The 17901-nt window shown below is 40.0% G+C and overlaps 2 protein-coding genes across 2 annotated transcripts; one reads left to right on the top strand and one right to left on the bottom strand.

Moving 5' to 3' along the window:
- The first annotated feature begins 1020 nt into the window (after positions 1-1020).
- Positions 1021-5964, top strand: slc22a13b (solute carrier family 22 member 13b). Its single transcript, XM_041065595.1, has 12 exons — positions 1021-1622; positions 1876-1979; positions 2121-2275; positions 2635-2806; positions 2897-3017; positions 3118-3212; positions 3294-3508; positions 3801-3909; positions 4006-4200; positions 4291-5050; positions 5092-5659; positions 5898-5964. The coding sequence occupies exons 1-10, from the start codon at positions 1248-1250 to the stop codon at positions 4349-4351; spliced, it is 1602 nt and encodes a 533-aa protein (XP_040921529.1). The 5' UTR covers positions 1021-1247; the 3' UTR covers positions 4352-5050; positions 5092-5659; positions 5898-5964.
- LOC121200805 (LIM domain and actin-binding protein 1) lies at positions 5884-17503 on the bottom strand. The gene is made up of 9 exons (XM_041066309.1): positions 17376-17503; positions 17185-17272; positions 16690-17067; positions 16439-16517; positions 14181-14326; positions 13647-13694; positions 7824-7954; positions 6728-6911; positions 5884-6613 (listed from the first exon to the last, which is right to left on the bottom strand). Exons 1-8 carry the CDS (start codon positions 17501-17503, stop codon positions 6743-6745), a joined length of 1167 nt encoding a protein of 388 aa, XP_040922243.1. The 3' UTR covers positions 5884-6613; positions 6728-6742.
- Positions 17504-17901: the final 398 nt, after the last annotated feature.

Raw genomic sequence — 17901 nt, 5'->3', positions numbered from 1 at the left:
TTGATCGTTTTGGAGTTCAAAGCATGTTTCTCTTGATTATTTTTAATCAATAAAGAATGAAGCATATCAGCCTCTTCTTGGCACTTCCCAATTGTTCCACTTAGCACTTCCCAAATGCAACGCATTTTCTGTGATTTTGAATAAGTTGGGCCCATAAATAAATATTTATAAAATGAATGATAGAGTGAGAACCAGTAACCTACAAATACTAAAGATTTTGACTTTATATACAGTATGTTCTATCTCACTGTATCATTCTCTTGGAGTTTTTTCTCTCAAATTGAAATTCCTCTTTTGCAGCTGTTTCACAGGATTTGTTCCTTTCCTCTCACTGCCTTCAAGTTTATTATGCTCACTATCTTTAGACAGGACTGCAATTATCTTTTTACAGCTCTTTTCGTCCAGAGAAAGTCCTTGCGCACTTTCTGTCTTCTTAAAGAGGTACACCTGCCATCAAATGGTGCACTTTTAGGAAGCTGGGGGACTTTCAAGAGGCAGAATGTTTTAAAAATGACAAAACTTGCTCCTGAAAACTGAACGTGTTTCTCTGCATCATATGAGTGGCTAACTAAGCAATCCTCAGAAGTTTAAAAAAACAAACAAACAAAAAATCTTAAGGTATTGTTTGTTAAAATTTCAACACTTCAAAACTCAGATCTAGTGTGGGAATGGTTCGATCAGGTGTACTTGACAGTGAGCAAACAGCCCACCAACTGTCATGAGTTTCCAATGCTAAAAAGTACATCACCTGCCTTTCTCTGTGTTCTTGTCTGTTCTTACGTCATGAAACGTTATCAGTCCCAGCTTATTTTGGTTTGGAGGTCGAGGCTGAATGTCCACTCAACTCAGACTAGATTTGCTATCATCTGATTGGATCAAACGTTACGAGTAGCCTGTTATTATTAATTTTTTATGACATGTCACAAGAGCCTCAAACTGAAAGCCATCTGACCATGTGACATTTTTGCTGAGCACACAGGTGACAGGGTGAACCCTGGGCCCGGGCCACAGATCTGGACAGCTGCACAACAGCTGGACTTCAGCCTGAAGGATCCTGACATGTCACGTTTTCATAGTTTGGTAATCTGTTTGTTAGCAACTTGGCAGGTCATAAAAGCACTGTGATTGTTAGTTTAAATATTAACTTGCAGGAACGACAGTCAAGTTGACAGTTGGTGGCTGGATGTGGCTTTAAGCTGGATGTTTCCGTGTCTCACGCTGCACTCTGAGGACATTCAGATACCAATATGAGCAACTTTGGGGAAATCCTGAAGGAGATTGGGGAGTTTGGGTTATTTCAGAAACGTTTAGTAGCTGCGTTATGCATCCCCAGCATTTTTGTCGCTTTTGATGTGATTGGTCAGGTGTTTGTAGGCATGAACTTCCCGCATCACTGTAACACTGACTGGATCTTGAACCGAGGGCCCAACCTGACAGATGAGAGGCAAAGAAATCTCACCATCCCTGTGAACAAGGATGGGAAGTATGAAAGCTGTACAATGTTCACACCTGTGGATTTGGATTTGGAAACTATTGAAGCATATGGGATTAACACAACTACAGGATGCATAAATGGATCAGATTTTGAGAAACCCAAAGGTGCCTCTAGTATTGTCACAGAGGTAAGAGACACTCCCATGCACTGTCTGGTTGTACTGTTTTTACTGTCTCAGAACAGTAAAACGTTGTGCTGGGCAAAAATGTACAAAACTCCTCTTGCACCATTTTCTTTTTAGCAGATAATCCATTTTATTTTGTGAATACATTCATGTTGTTGTGTGACTGCTGCTCTGTTACTTATGATTTGCTGACTTTAACTTTTTTTCTGAGCCACCACATTTTCATTCACATTTTCTTTTTGCTTCCTGTTGTCAGTTTGACCTGATTTGTGACAGGAGCAGTTTGATTGAGGTATCGCAGTCCATCTACATGGCTGGTCTTCTGATTGGAGCCTTGGTGTTGGGTCACATGGCTGACAGGTAAGGACCCCGATGCTAATGCAACTGGGAATAAGGGAGTGATTAAATAGGAAAATAATTGCAATTCAAATCTGACAGGTAGATTCCTTATTAAATAAACTATTTTATACATGAAATTCATAAATATGCTTCTTTTTGTAGGTTTGGTCGACGCTTCGTGGTCCTGCTTTCACTCCTTCTCCTACTGCTGTTTGGCGTCAGCGCTGCTTTCTCACCCAACATCTATGTTTATATGGCTCTAAAATTTTTAGGTGGCATCTCAGTTTCTGGCATTGTTGCTAACGCATTTGTGATAGGTGGGTACAACGTTCACAGCTGAAACTTAATGCCTTAACACTTAATCAGCATCACTGTTTTCTGCAACAGTGTAATTTCTGGTACTACCACCGTGGGGGGCCAAAGCTTAATGTTTTTAAATTCTGCTCACAGTGGCTTTAAGCCACGGATAGATCCGATGCTGATGATACAGTGCACATGTTTTAAAAATGAGCATCTGGGAAAAGTGCTGGTGTGCAAATAGTATTTACACTGATAAACTGTGCCCTAATGCACAGAGCATAGGACAATTTCATAAGTTAATTATGTCTTACATTCTAATAATAGAGGAAATCATAAATGATGCCTTTTCTGTCTTATCTTTCTTATTGCTTTGAAGGTGGAGAATGGAGTGAGTCTTCCAAGTTTGCTCTCTGCACCATTATCTGCCACTCTTTCTTCCCTCTGGGACTGATGATGTTGTCTGGCATCGCCTATTTGATCCGTGACTGGAGGATCCTGCAGCTGGTGCTCTTCAGCCCCCTTGTCCTGGTCTTGGGAATCTTTTACTGGTCAGAAGATGCTTATTTTTAAAATTACGGCCACAGAAAAAATAAAAGCACACACTTTAGTTTGTGATCATGGACGTTTATGTCGGCTAGGATTCTTCCAGAGTCGGGTCGGTGGCTCATCACACAGGGCAAGAAGAAGGAGGCCATAAAGGAGATCCGGAAGGCAGCTCAGGTGAACGGGAGGAGTGTCCCAGAAGACCTGCTAGACAAGGTGAGCAGCGTCAAACACAATTTGGCTTAAACCAAAATCAAGCACAATAAAACTATGAAATAAATATACACTAAGTAAGACATGCACCTAAATTATCCAGCTGGACATTGAGGGTACAACCAAAAGAGGAAGCATGTTGGACATCTTCAGGATATCATATCTGAGAAAACGTGCTCTTGTATTGAGCCTTGTTTGGTAAGTATTTATTTCAACTAGCTGTCACATCTACAACAGTACCTTTGTGGTGGCCCTGAAGATATCTCTCCCGCTTAACAGGTTTGGAACAAGTCTGATGTACTACGGACTGAGCCTGAATGTTGGCAATTTCGGTCTGGATATCTATCTCACGCAGTTCATCTTCGGCGTAGTGGAAATTCCTGCACGTGTGGGCAGTTTACCTCTCATCCAGCACTTTGGGAGGAGAATATGTCAAGCAGGGATGTTGCTTTTTGGAGGCTCTGCTTGTCTTGGGATACTTGCTATTCCAAGGGGTAATGTGTTGCATTATAATAGGAATTTGTTATAATCTGTCTGGATGACATCTTTACCTGATTTTTGAGAAATAAGACACATCACATTCTTATACAAAAACAAAAACAAAAAGAAAGCCAAATACAATATGCCAAGCAGGGATTCTGCTATTTGCCTTGTGGTCATTGCTTCGTCCAAAGGTATCTTCTAACCTAATACATGTTTTGCATTCTGACAACACATGTTGAATATCGATGTGTCTCAATGTGGTTTTTTTTTCTTATTTTTTTCTTTTTATTATTTGTCCATCAGATCTCCCCGTAGTGGTAACAGTCATAGCTGTGCTAGGAAAATTTTCCGCAACTGCCAGTTTCTCCACAGTCTATGTTTATACTGCAGAACTATACCCTACCATTTTAAGGTAAGGTAGGTAAGGTCTGAGTGGTAAAATGTAAAATATGTTATCATGTATTACTTGCCATGAGATTGCTGATGAGACCATTGTCTATACTGGTAGGCAGAATGGTGTAGGTCTGAACTCCATGTGTGCTCGTGTGGCGGGCATCCTCGCCCCGCTCATCAGACTCCTGGACGTCTACCATCACTCCATCCCCATGCTGATCTACGGCATCATCCCCATTGCCGCCGGAGGTTTCTGTTTACTGCTGCCTGAAACCCGCAATGTTGAACTCCAGGACCATGCTGAACTCATGTGAGTTGATGAACCCTTTCACAACCTTATTTCTTTTCCAATAAAATCAAATGAATTGTGTGTAATGATCGTCTTGTTTTTATATTTCAGAAAACATGACAATGGAACGCACTCTAAAGAGGCCAAATCAGGAAAGAGCACAAAAATGTAATTTATGTGGACATGATGGTTTTCACTGGCTTTTTGCATCAGGAGGATTAGTGTGCTTCTTCTCAGCTGACACGGTGATAACAGTAATTAGTATGCAGTTAACTTTAACTGAATCACATTTAACAGTAACAGTTTCATGTGTCAGGTGTAATTTTATTTTTTGTAGCTAACATTTGTTAACAATTTGTTTTATCATTGCTGAAGTTATAGACTGTTTGATAACTGGAATTTGTATATATATTAAATTTTGTATATATGTATTTGCTGTACACCTATTTGTGTGAGAGTTTAGAGTTTCTCAGTTTATATTTTCTCATGGATACAATCCCTCTGTAGGTGTTTCAGGTGCTATGAACCCACTATAGTGTATTGTTGAAAATGGGAATACACTGATATTTTGTTGTCACTTTTCTTCATCTTTGAGCGAGTGAAGTGAGTGAAGTGGAGCATTTAGCAGCTGGAGATCCACATTTTTTTTTTTTCAAACACTGGTGGATTGGGTTTATATTTATTAGGTAGCCAGACAAGACAACTCATGATGATGTTACTCTGTGTCCACTGGATGTGTAAATAGGCAACAAGAACATATAAACTGTGTGTGTGTGCGTGCGTGCATGCGTGTGTATATGTGTATGTGTGTGTGTGTGATCTTCGTGTTGTTATGGAGTTCTGTCCTCAAGTAGCCAAAGAAAACTGATCAGTGTTTCTTTAAACACTGTTGTCTTTCATCCTGTTTTGGAGCTGTCATCACTATGCCCTTTTTTACTGCTTATCAGTTTATTTATATGTCAAATCTCTGATATCACAACCTGTCTTGCTGTGCGTTGGCTAATTTCATTAGGCTGAAGGTAAATGTGACCTTGTGGTCCTTACTAGCTCAGTGGTATCTTAAATATGCTTTTAATCTCTGAAAATATTTGTTGTGGAAGTTTAATTTTGCTAGTGTTTATCTGATGTTATTTAGTCATCAGATCCTCTGGTGGTAACACTCTGCCTCTTTCAGCACACCCTATGTTTATACTGAAGAATTATAGCCGACCATTTTAAGGTAATGCCCTTCTTTCTTACTAATGACTGATGCCTAACAATGTCTCTTATAGTTAACACCCATGGAAAAACTCCATGTTAACAGTTTTTTTAATTCAAAAATTAGCATTAGATTCCTGTTGAGTCCATTATACGTTCTTGCAGGCAGAAAGGAAACAGTCTAAACTTCATGGGTGGTCTTGTGGCGAGCATCCTCAAAGGTTTCTGTTTACAATTGCCTGAGACCGGCAATCCTGAAACGTCAGGACCACACTGAACTCAAGTGAGTTGGCAAATCATTTCAAACCAGATTATGGAAAAAGAGGCTGAATCATTACTATGAATGTGATCTGCTTGTCATAGTCTACAAACCGTGCTTCGTTACGATCAGGAAAAGAAATTGTTTGAAATAATCATCATGTTTTTAAGTTTAAAATACTTGTATGATATGATATTAAAGATGAGGCACATTTAATTGTACTGTAATTATGTAATTATACTGTTTATTTCTTTTATTTCAGAAGACCAGAGGGTGAGCTGAGCAGACAAATCAACTGTCACGTAGGATTCATGCTGATGCCATGGTATAGTGAGTTTACTTAAACACAAAACTCTAACAAAGGTTGAACAGTGTATTTTATTGTCACAAAACCTGGTGCAGTATACCAGAGTAATGCATTTCTTTATACCTACAACTGGCTCTGTGTAATAAATGCAAGTATTCCTGTCTATCGCTAAGGGATTAGTTATTTGAATCAAAAGGGAGGGCCTTAATGTTTCACAGTAATAAGTCATAAAATCACATGTACAGTATTATCTTACACTAGGCAACAAGAACATTGGGTGTAAGGCAAATTTAGTCTGATTCATGTTCTGTGTAGTTAAATCATTTGAATTTTTGATTTTTGTTATCCTTGTTCATAGGAAATTTAAAATTATGGTTTTCAATTTTACTTTTTAATTTTTACTAAATATCCATTAAAGAGGGTTATGTTGTTTTTAAAAGCCTTCTATTTAACAAAATGGAATGAAGAAGAATACAATTACGTGTGTCAGTATCTGCCATACCCTTACAATGGTTAAGCTATTGTCGCAGTGGGTTATGTGTCAACACACTATTAATCATTACCATTACGTGGAAGAACACAGTAAAATTTGGACAGCGGTAGCATCACATGGTGCCTCAAACACATCCTCAAGTAGATTTTTCGTGTTTTCATCGTCACCATCTCATCAGCTGAGGACAGAAACAAAAGAACAGTTTTAATCAAGAAAAGCCACTACAGTGATTAGTCATGAATTTGACAATAAATTTAAACAATGGAGATCAATTTTGTCTGCTGATACTCACATTTACACTGTATATTCATGCTTCAGATTCATCATGCACCACATCAGCAGTTTTCCTCAGAAGCCACTGGTTCTTGTGTTGAGCATGTCCAAAGCCCTCATCATAATTCCCTTTTCTTCTGAACAGTTGTTGGTAGTGAAATATGCAGTAGAATTGCCCGTGTAAAGGTGCATAATTGTACATGCTACAAATGAACACAATATGTCAGTTACAGTACAAATTAATAACCAGTTTGGGTTGGAGGTAGAAAGGGTATTTTTGTAGTTATAGTAGCTATGTGAATGATTTAGAGCTTAGGATTTACAGTTATGTAAATTAATAAATAACAGAGTAAGGCCAGTGTCAGCTAAAACAGCAAGATTCTCAATACAAATTAATAACCAGTTTGGGTTGGAGGTAGAAAGGGTATTTTTGTAGTTATAGTAGCTATGTGAATGATTTAGAGCTTAGGATTTACAGTTATGTAAATTAATAAATAACAGAGTAAGGCCAGTGTCAGCTAAAACAGCAAGATTCTCAATACAAATTAATAACCAGTTTGGGTTGAAGGTAGAAAGGGTATTTTTGTAGTTATAGTAGCTATGTGAATGATTTAGATCTTAGGATTTACAGTTATATAAATTAATAAATAACAGAGTAAGGCCAGTGTCAGCTAAAACAGCAAGATTCTCAAGTTGCAATTGTTTGCCTTAGTCTTAATAGTGCCATGCAAAAACCACCTTGTCCCACCTACTTGGCATTTATATGTTACCAAACATATTGCCTATAATGCCTATAATCATTTATATGGCATATAAATGAAAGATTTACAACCTTAAAGTGTTAGAAACTCACTTGAGTACTGTGTGACAAAGTATAGCTTGCTTTAAGCAGTGGAGGCTTAAACTGCAATAAGCTGATCCTGCTGCCTGTGGACTTTGGAGAGACTCACTACTGTAGTTTAGATATATTGCACAACTTCTAATGTCAGTGTTAATAATTATTATGTATTTTGATTTAAATGCTAGGTTATTATTTCTTTCTGTTACTGTCACGATACACAAATCATTGATCAATATTGCAGGTGATTTCCCTGTAGAATATTGTAATATCTCACCTCAACTTTTTCTTGCACTGTTTACAACAGAAGCAAGTTTTGTGAAAAATGAATTTGTCTGTAGTTATTTTTTCCATCGGATAAACTGGCTTCAGACAGGCAGAGCACATCTCCCGACACGTTGGTTGAAACTGATGAGAAAAGTTAGATTTTGCACTTACATAAACGTCAGACAATAATAAGCATCAATAACCACAAACACAATGATATGAATTAAAACCAAAAATGTGTATTTAGTTTCAAATGTAAGTCAAAACTTGTTTAAAGAATACAAGCTAAAAATAAATCCTCAAACTCATGACAGCGTCTTATAAATACACAAACAAGAAATGATAACCAACATAATTAATATCTTAGTTAATAAAATTCTGTACATGACAACTTTGCCAATAAAAAATAGGAAAAACATTGCCCAAATCAAAGTGACTAACTGACTCTATCTGTGAACCATTTACGGTTTCTGATTGATTGGCAGCCGAACTTGTGGATATGTTGTGACCTGATATGTAGCTGGACTGACCAGTGCCTGACTTGTGGATGAGGTTATGGTTTCTGGCTGAGTAGTGACAACAGTGGACGTTTTGGATGAATAAAACCGGTTACCAAGGTTATCGGTCTGCTCATAGTTCTCCGTGATTGTTTTGGTTCCTATAATACTATTCCCCTCATGGTCAGTCTGCACCTCAAGTACACTGAGCTCTCGTTTAGGGTTAAGTGGGCTGTAAGCACATTGTTTTTGACCTCCTTTTCTGGGGTCCCGCTTTCTGTTTTGTGCTGGGCTGTTGCATGTCAGGGTCTTTGTTGTCCGGAATTTCTCCTCTGTCTTTGGGCTATGCTGACATGTCGGGCAGACATTGGTCTCTTGTGGCACCATATCTGTTTTATCTGTCTTTCTAGCAGCTGACTGGATGGAGATGAAGGCAGGTGAAGATGGCGGACTTACTCGCTGTTTTGCAGCGACAACTTTATTGCTTGCACCTTGCCCTACTAGGAGAGGGGTGTTTCCCTTTGTGGTAGGGCTTTCCAGTGCCAGCTGTGATTTTGTTCTGCTTGACCCAATGCTAATTTTACTAATATTACCAGAGGATGGAGATCCTTGCACTGTCCCTAAGGACTCTCTCAACAGGCATGATAAACCAGCAATATCTGAGTCAGATTTCAATGTAGAAACGGAATAAAGAGCCTTCTTTATGGCCTCCTCTATGTCCATAAGTCTGGCTAAGGTCTGCTCTTTTAGATTCATAATTTCCTCACTGGCTCTCTCAAGATCTCCAAAAACATGTGCCATTGAGGACTTGGTTTCAGGGCCGTCCTTCATCAGTGACTTCTCTTCTCTGTGTTCAACTTTTACTTTTTTTTGTTTCTTTTTGTTTGAGCTGACAACCCAGTCAGGGACGTTCTCAAATACTCCCCTCAGAGACTTCACATCAACCTCGCTTGTGTCCTGTTCAATTTCTTCAACTCGACTGAGAATGCTCTGCAGTTCCTCCTGCTTTCTCAAGTTGTCAAAAATTTCCATGGCTGCTGTTATGTTCCCCCTCATGATCTCATCCATGTGAACTGACAGCCGCTGTCGGCGCTCGTCCTCTGTCTCGGTTCGACCTTTCTTTTCCCTCAGCTCAACTTTGCTTTCTTGTTTCATTTCTCTCTCATGCCTGCCTTTGTTGTCAGCAGGTTGTCCACTGGCGTTTGCACCACTGGAAGATGGACCAGTCATAGTTTGTTGTGGTTCTGGATCTACATGTGTGAGAATAGGTGAATTATTTATATCTCCAGATGAATCTTTCGGGGTTTTAGTGTCAGGCTGGGCAATTTTTACTCTTTTTGGCTTTACGGGGGCATTCTTCACTGAAAATTCCTTTTTACCTCCAAATTTCTGGCATGCTTCGTGAAAATTGACATGGCTTTCGTCTGTTTCATTCATATTCTCTTTGATAAGGTTTTTTTCCTGGGAGGTTTTGGCTTCTGCTGTGGCATTTATCTCCTCCGGTTGATTACAGGTATTCTTGTCGGTGTTATCAGCTGAGCCTTGGACTTGGTGTCTTACTTCAGTTTTCTGACACATCTGAATAATTTCACCTTTATGATCTACTAAACATTGCCCTGAGTCTGCACCACTGTTTATTTTGGACAGGTCTTTCATATGTTCATCCTTATATGACACTGATGTTGTTGTCAGTGGTTGAGCAATAGTTTCTTCTTTGGATGGCTTTCTCATTTCAGGTCCTGTAGTACTAGTAGTTTTGGTTTCCTCATGATTCTTTGTGTTGGTTGACCGATCATCTCTCTGTTTCACTTTCAGATGCTCTGGTTTAGGTGGGATGGCTGGTTTTGAACCAACAGGCCTTTTGCTTTTCTCTGAGACAGTACCTGCTGGTTTATTTAGGGTTTTGCTTTGGCTTTGGGGGTCTGCATTTGCTGTAGTAACCTCTTCCTTGGAGACCTCTTCTCTCAATGGAACTTGAGTTGATCTGGATTCAGTCACTGGGCAACATTCCTCAATAGTGGGCTTTTGAACAGACGCCATGTCCACATTTTGGGATCTTTCTTTGTGAGGTCTAGAAGAGTTTCTATATATCATGGCTGCTTTGAAATCTCCCCTTGTGACATTAATGTTGGATCTCTCCAAGGAATCCAAAGCTGCTTGAAGCTTACCGTCAAAAACAACTTCTTCCTCTAGTTGTTCAGGTGTTGTTTCTGAACTATCAGACAAAGCTTCAAAGTGTTTCTGGACCACGTCTGTGTCTTTTTGACCTTTTGTGCTGGATGTCTCAGTAGTTTGCACTTCTTCAGAATTAGTGTCTTTATGGCACGTCTCTGTATTTTCATGTTGCCAGTCTGATTTATGTTCTGAAGTGGAGTTGGAGGCTGAAAGAACTTCATCCCACTTGGGCTCAGTGCACAAGTCCACTTTTTGTTCCTCATTTTCAAGATGTAATTCTGCCTCTGTTCTTGAGTGTTTGACATCACCTGCTGAGACAGAGGCAACAGGTTCCCCTGAAGATTCTTGAAGAATATATTTCTGTTTGTTTTGTGATGAGTGACACAAAGCTTTGGCCTCGATTGTGGCCTGCTGGAGGCTGTGGATTGCAGATTGGAGGTTTGAGATTTCATCATTGTCATCTACCACCTCAACTAATTCAGCTTGGTGGACCCTATCATCATCCTGTATCTCATGGTGTAGATAAGATCCCTGTGGTGCAACTGTGAAGTTACACTCTTCTTGTGCTCCACCACCACTCTCCCAAATGCTGTTTTTTCTTGGCCCATGGGTGAATACCCCAGTGTTACTTTGTCCAGAGGACTGGTTCTTTCCAAGTGGCACAGTTTGACCTCTAAAGGCATGAGAAATGGTGGAATTGCCTTGGATATTTTGTTTTGCTTGAAGTTGTGTTTGATCTCCAGAGAACATGCCTTTCAATTTCTTTACATTCACTGGGACCCACTCTGAAGAACTCTCCTCTGCCTCATTGCCTCTCAGTTCATGATGCAGCTTTGTGTTTTGTCCAACCACAGTTTGGTTGAGAGGGAGATCTTGTTCTTCCACTGTTGGCTCAGCCTGAAGGGTTTTCAAATACTCCAGATCTCCCTTTTCAATGCAGCTCTTGAACAGTTTCACATTCCCTTTTACTGTGACTTCAGGCCTGATTGGCCCTGTGCAGGTTTGATCTTGAGAAGTTTCTAGAAGGGAGCTTATGGTTGATTCAATAATACCTTTTCTTAGTCCTTGATTTTCTGGTCTACTACAATCAATTTTTTCAATTTTTGGTTCATCATACTCTACAGTTTGCTCTCGTGGAGCACTGTAACTTTTCACATCTTCCTCATCAAAATAATTGTACAGGGAGTAAACAATGACTTCAGCAGATTTGTTGGCATCCTCCTGAATGATCACTCCTTTCCTCAGAGAGTTATCTTGATTGAGAATATCCTCAACAAGCTGAACCACATTGGCAGTTTTGAACTCTGTGTCTTGGCTGGTAGTGAACTGATGTTGGTGCACAGGCACATTCACCACGGTGGCTTCCATACTTCCTTTACTATCCTCCTTTAAGTAAGTGATCTGAGGCTTCAGGTTTGCCCGTGGCAGCAACTGTAGTATGAAGTTTTGTGCACCTCCTTCAGCCACCTCATCGTATTTTATCTTGGGCCCACTCTCTGATAGTGTGAATTTAGCCTTTTTAGCTATCATGGTCTCATTCACCTCGATGATTGATCCATCTGAATGTATGGCATTAACGCAATAAAGGGAATTCAATGTTTCCTTGATGTTCTCCACCAGAGTCTCAATTTCGTCTTTGTTTTGATGCCTGATTTTGTCAAATGGCATTGACTCAAACAGATAAGCTCTGTTCTTGACATTAGTTATCAGATAGTCCTCAGCTGCCCCACTGGGATTTTCTGGGATTTGGGATTTTGATGAATGTACATAGGAAGTTTCTTTTTCAATGTTTGCTGAGATAAATGGGTTGTTTTTGAAAAGAGCTGCACTTGTTTTGATAATTTCCTCAAATCCTTCTGGACCTGAAAGACTTGTAGGGTCAAATACCACTTCATCAGAAGCATCCTCCCTAGTGGAAAACTTCCAGTCAGTGCTTTGATCAGCCACACAATCGCATGGTCCTGGTTTATGGGGCTGATCTGTCAAATCAAGACTTTTGGTGCCTGCATTGCTTTTGTTTCCACTGTGTAGATTCTCTTTGGTACACATTTCAAACTCATGTTTTCCTTTTTGGACTGGCCCTGTCTCATCCCCAGAAATAGAAACTTTCCCTTGGAACTTATTATCTGGATTTGGCCTAGATGTTTTCACAGACTGACTCTCAAATATCCTCCTCGTAGCCTGAACATCTATTCTTATCATCTCCTCCTCACACTCTCTGTTAGGATCTGAACTAGAACTAAGCGGTCTCTCATCCTCCATGATCCCTTTAACACTTTCACTACATGGCCTCTTCTCGTTCTCCTCAAACACAGCTGATGTTTTACCGACATCACCTCCATCCACTTTCCCATGTGTCACGTGCATCTTGGGGGTGCAAGGGGACACTTTGTTACTCAAGGCACAGTTCTCAAATATCAAGCGTCTTGAGAGGACCTCACCCTCGTATCCAGTTTCACCAGCTGTCACCCCAGTCTCTGAGCTTAAAACCTCAGCAAGCTCCTCATCCACAGCTTCATCCAACATCTTCAGCTCTGGGTGAGTGTGCTTGAGGAGTCTTCTCAGCTCACATTTCTGCCGCTGCTGGTACAACCTTTCTTTGGAAGGTTGGACCGGCATGGATTCTTGGGAATGTGCCCCAGAAATGTCTTCTGATCCTGGCTGATGTCTGATTAAAGGATGTGGAGGGAGATCATCTTTCCTTTGTTGTGAGTCTTCCGCCATCTTAGAAGAACAAAGTAACGTTCTCATCATTGAGTCCTTTATAAGAGAAGGGAGCTATCCAGTGAAAATCATGCTCCATAGTGTGCACACTTGCATGCAACAAGAGCCACGTGTTACCTTCCACATCATGTCAGTTGATTTATTTTCCACATGATGCCAGATGTCAGTGGGTTAGCTGAACTCCAAAGCAGCCAGCAAATGCAACCACAAGCGCAACCGTGATGATAAAATAAAAGAATATGTAGAGTGAATGGCATCAAATGTCTGTTTCTGTCATTCAAGGAAAACAACTCTCAGGAAAAGCAATCAATGAGCTTCATGGAATATAATAATAAAAACCATCAAAGATGGTTATGTTATTGTGACAATGCAAACCCAATCCGCACCATCATGCGGAAATGATGGCATGCAAAATTTCTGGTGAAACTCCACCTTACCTTGGTTAGTTGAACTCTTTTCCCAGATTCAGATGACTGATCTTGTGCCTGAATGGAAACAAAAATTATTTCAGATCAAGCTAACCATAAATAACCGATGTTGTATTGATCATGATGACGGAATTTGCTTTGTCAGTAATAATTATATGATTTAGTTTAGTGTTATATGATATAAGTTTGACATTGTCAAAGGTAATGTGTGTGCTGTGTGGAGGATGTTGCCATAGTGTATGTACTTGGGTATATTTGTACTCTTCCATTGAAAATTACAGTAGCAACATTTTTTTTACATTTAGCACCTTTTTGTACAATAATCAGAATTCTTTCTAAATAAATTTTGAAATAAGGTGGCTGCTTTCATGCTCTAAAATAGCTTGTTTGTCTTATGTAAAAGCAGAATGTCTCTGAGATAATGTTTAAGTAGGGGTACAAACAAATGTGCACATTAACAGTTTTCCAGATATGAGCTTTGTTTTCTATGCAACACCAAGACTATTAACATCTATATATCATTCTGAATAGACAGATGTTTACCGATTTTAAAAGGCTGTGTGCTGGTTCTGGAGTTGCAACCTTTGACAGGTAGAGGGCAGACATAGCTTTGACCGAGACACACAGTTTCTCCTTGGTTTGGAGGAAGGAGCTGTCTCTGAAGTCTGCAATCGACCTCCTCTTTTCATCTTCAAAGACATCAGACACAGCAGTTTTAATGTTTTAAATTTGATTCTGATGTGATATAATGTGATACAAATGTGCCATCCAATTTTTCTCATGGGATTTAGGGTAAAGAGAAAAGTAGTTGTGCCGCTTCGTTCACTGGTTAACATTAGTTGTCAAAAAGGCAGCTGCCTCACGTCAAAATAAAACGCTGCTTATTTTTGGAGACTGTCACAACGTCCTGTGACTGAGGGAAAAATAGTTTAGACTGAATTTAAATAAGTGACTCATTTTAATAGCACACAGCTGACTTCAGTGTTCACAGCCATGTCACCAAACGCCGTGTTAATAGTTATCAATTTTAGGTCACTGGCAGTCCCTCTTTCTAAGCTGATATTTAACAGCTGCCATGTGGTCGAGTTATAAATGTACCACTTGTGGTGGAGTGGGACAGATACCTGACTCCACTGACACACATACTGAGAGTTAAAACTGCAGACAAGTCACTGCAGCTACAGTTGACTAAGCATAGAAAAGCAAAAGTAAACACACAACACATATTAAAATAGTTTACAGAGGCACAGATAGTAAATCAGCAGTTCACTAGCAGCTGCCAATCAGGAAAACATGGAAAAAAAAACAGAAACACTGATGTAAGTATAAACCAAAAACTCTTCAGGATCAGGGTTTCATGAATGTTTGCTGTAACATTTGGGCCAACCTGCAGTGAAGTCTCAACCTTCTAGTATTTCCAGATTCACATAGCTGTGAAAACCATCAATCATAAGTGTGATTAGCTGCATCAGTACACTGTTGTCATTAAACGTTTTGGGTTTTACAGGAGGTTTTAAAGTTTTAAGACCATATGCACGCCACATGACACACACATAAGATTGTTATCAGCTGGCACAGATTATTCTCTATTTACACCATAGATAATACAAATCTGTACTCACAGATAGGTAACAGCCTCCAATTCCTTGTGTCCTGCCTGTCTTCTTATTTCCTTTTAGTGTGCGTGACTGTGTTTTGGTCTATTTGATGCTGCTGCTGTTGGTTTGTGTCCGGTAATACAGCCTCTGCCTCTCTCAGTCACTCCCTCTCCCTGTCTCGTTCCTGCCCCAGTGACAGCTGACCCTTTCACCCTCCTGCACTTATTCAGGACTTGTAGCATGCCGGCTATTTCCGTCCTGCTCTGCTCTGCTCTGGAGAGGCCTGCTATGCCCGCACCAGGCTGAGTCAATCATGGCTTCTTACAAAGTCACTCTGATATTCATCTCCATTTCACCTCTTCCCTTTCCTTCACACCGTCTGCAGCTTTGACTTGAGTCACAGGTCTCTGAGACAGCTTTCCAGGGAACCCGCATCTTGTTTGTGTTTCTCAGTTGGATGAGAATTCAGATGTGGAATTTGTCTGATATGAGAAGCTAAACATGTTTTTCTGTTTGCTGTTGTGGTGGATCAGAAGCAGAAGATGTTTGGTTTAGGTTTAAGTTTTTGGGTTTTTTTTTAGCCTAATTTAGCTAACCTGCTGTGCACTGACTAGAAGACTCTATATGCTGGCAATACACTTTACTTTATTAACTGGAGTTTTTAAAGCTATTATTAATCCATGCAGTGTCTATCTGAAAAGTTTGTTGTCATTTGACTAATCAGGGCCTTGAGGGCATGTTGCCAGTTACAGTTCCCTCACTACCTCGATCGGGGCTGTCGCCTACTGTTCAGTATCTCATTTGATCTTGTCAACTGGTCTTTGTCCTGGAAGTGTACATGTTGAGTTAATTTGTAGATGTTTTTATTATTGTCATATATATCTATGACTGGACTTTTCATTATTTGTTTTGGTTGTGTTTTTGAAATTGCTAACTACGATTGCCAATCAGATTTCCCTCGCCCAGCATTAAGAAGTTTTAATCTAAGCTCTGCTGATAACAACTCAATATCGAGATCTTTCTTTGACCTCAGAATAAGAATGATCTATCACGTGGAATTGCACTTTCAACCTTTCATTCATTCATTCCCCGTCTTAACTGGGCAGTATGTAGGGAAACACTGTGATCAGGGTGGATCAGGGTCATCTCAGAGCACACTTAGATTAATGTGTTTGATCTAGAAGGAAATAATGTTGTACTCACCAGCTTGAGAGGCTGCAATTTTTTCAAAATCAATACCTCCAATTGTTTTTCTCCTCTCTGTCCGGGTCTGATTCACCACCTTGAGAGAGGGACAATGAGTCACTGCTGCTAAGTAGACATATATCTTTCTCTATTATATATCTTTCTATTTCCATTGGTAATATTTATAAAGTAGGAGGAATTCTTGTTTTCACTCATTAAACTTGGCCTAAAATTGGACCTTTTAAGCTAAAACCATTATTTTCATTTACCTTTCGAGTCACGTGATCCTCCTTTGCATCAGTTTTAGTGTCATTAACCGGCGCATCAGGGGTAATGTTTGTCATCTGTTCCTCAGACGACCTCTTTACCTCCTCAACCTCTCCATTCATCACTGGCATGATGCCTGCTTCCTTGTGAGGTGACACGAGGTTTGCAGCTCTGAAACTGCTCTTCACCTTGTTTTGTGTGGCAGCCTTTGACTCAAACAGAGCCTTCAGGGCCTCTATGGAACCAGCACTGTTTTGAAGGCCCCCCACTGACTTACTGCGCGTTAAAGTGGTTTTGGCTCGAGACCGTTCCCTCTCGTCATTTCTCCTCATCAGGGATGCCAGATGAGTCTCTTTACTCTCCAGAAGAGATGGTGTAATCTGACAGTGATGCACACAGAAGGAAAACATGTTTGCATGCAGCTGCATTTTGTTATTTTTCTCACAATGAAGCTGCTTCTTTTGTGAACTGTGCAAACAGCTCAAAAATGAGCTTACCTCTTTTAACACTTGCTTTGGCTTTGCTTCACCATCATTTGCCAAAGTTGCTTGAGTTGATGCACTTACTTTCACTGTAGTTTGATACCTGTTATACGCACAAAAGTCATATTAAAAGCCTTAAAAACCCACTAACATTAAAGTACTGCATGTAGAAGGTTATAGCGTGTGTGGTTAGTTGTTTCTTTCACCTTGCAACTAGTTGGGACACAGACTCTTTCTTGTCCCTCAGTCCTGCTTGTGTCCAGGTGGGCTTGTCACATGATGAGGGGATGGCCTTCAGTGACTGGGTGCGCCGCAGGTTACTCGTCCATTCCATGACAAATCACGTCGCAGCAGCACACAGTTTGCAAATAACTGCAAATATCCCCAAGTGCACATGATAGATGATCAATGACATTATCTCTGTTATTGTAATACACTGGATCAACAGGCTCTGGATGTTGTATTCTGTTTTTTTCTTCAAGCTGAGCACTGCTTTTGTTTTTACCGTTGTCTTAACACCGCTAGTGAGCATTTTATCTACTCTTGAACCTATTTCCCATTAACTCGTAGAAATGGTAGGTCGTAACATCAATAATGCAAAGCCTTGAATCAACGACATATAGCAATATACAATGATTTGGATCATGCCATGCAATTTAACTGTAATTCAAAGGAGTGTAATAACCATTAAATCTAGGGATAATAATTTATATTTCGTGTAAGTGAGAAAAA

The sequence above is a fragment of the Toxotes jaculatrix genome, chromosome 20 (genome assembly GCF_017976425.1).
Source record: "Toxotes jaculatrix isolate fToxJac2 chromosome 20, fToxJac2.pri, whole genome shotgun sequence".
In the NCBI taxonomy this organism is placed as follows: Eukaryota; Metazoa; Chordata; class Actinopteri; family Toxotidae; genus Toxotes; species Toxotes jaculatrix.
The sequence above is the reverse complement of the archived record's forward strand: the minus strand, read 5'-3'. Positions and strand labels throughout refer to the sequence as shown.

Excerpts from the sequence above, each read along its gene's own strand:
- slc22a13b (XM_041065595.1), top strand. The coding sequence starts at position 1,248 with ATGAGCAACTTTGGGGAAATCCTGAAGGAGATTGGGGAGTTTGGGTTA. Across the intron at positions 1,980-2,120 it reads TTGGGTCACATGGCTGACAG|GTTTGGTCGACGCTTCGTGG; the intron begins GTAAGGACCCCG and ends TTCTTTTTGTAG. Across the intron at positions 3,509-3,800 it reads GATACTTGCTATTCCAAGGG|ATCTCCCCGTAGTGGTAACA; the intron begins GTAATGTGTTGC and ends TTTGTCCATCAG.
- LOC121200805 (XM_041066309.1), bottom strand. The coding sequence starts at position 17,503 with ATGGAATGGACGAGTAACCTGCGGCGCACCCAGTCACTGAAGGCCATC. Across the intron at positions 13,695-14,180 it reads CACACAGCCTTTTAAAATCG|GCACAAGATCAGTCATCTGA; the intron begins GTAAACATCTGT and ends GTTTCCATTCAG. Across the intron at positions 6,912-7,823 it reads CAGTGCAAGAAAAAGTTGAG|CATGTACAATTATGCACCTT; the intron begins GTGAGATATTAC and ends GTTCATTTGTAG.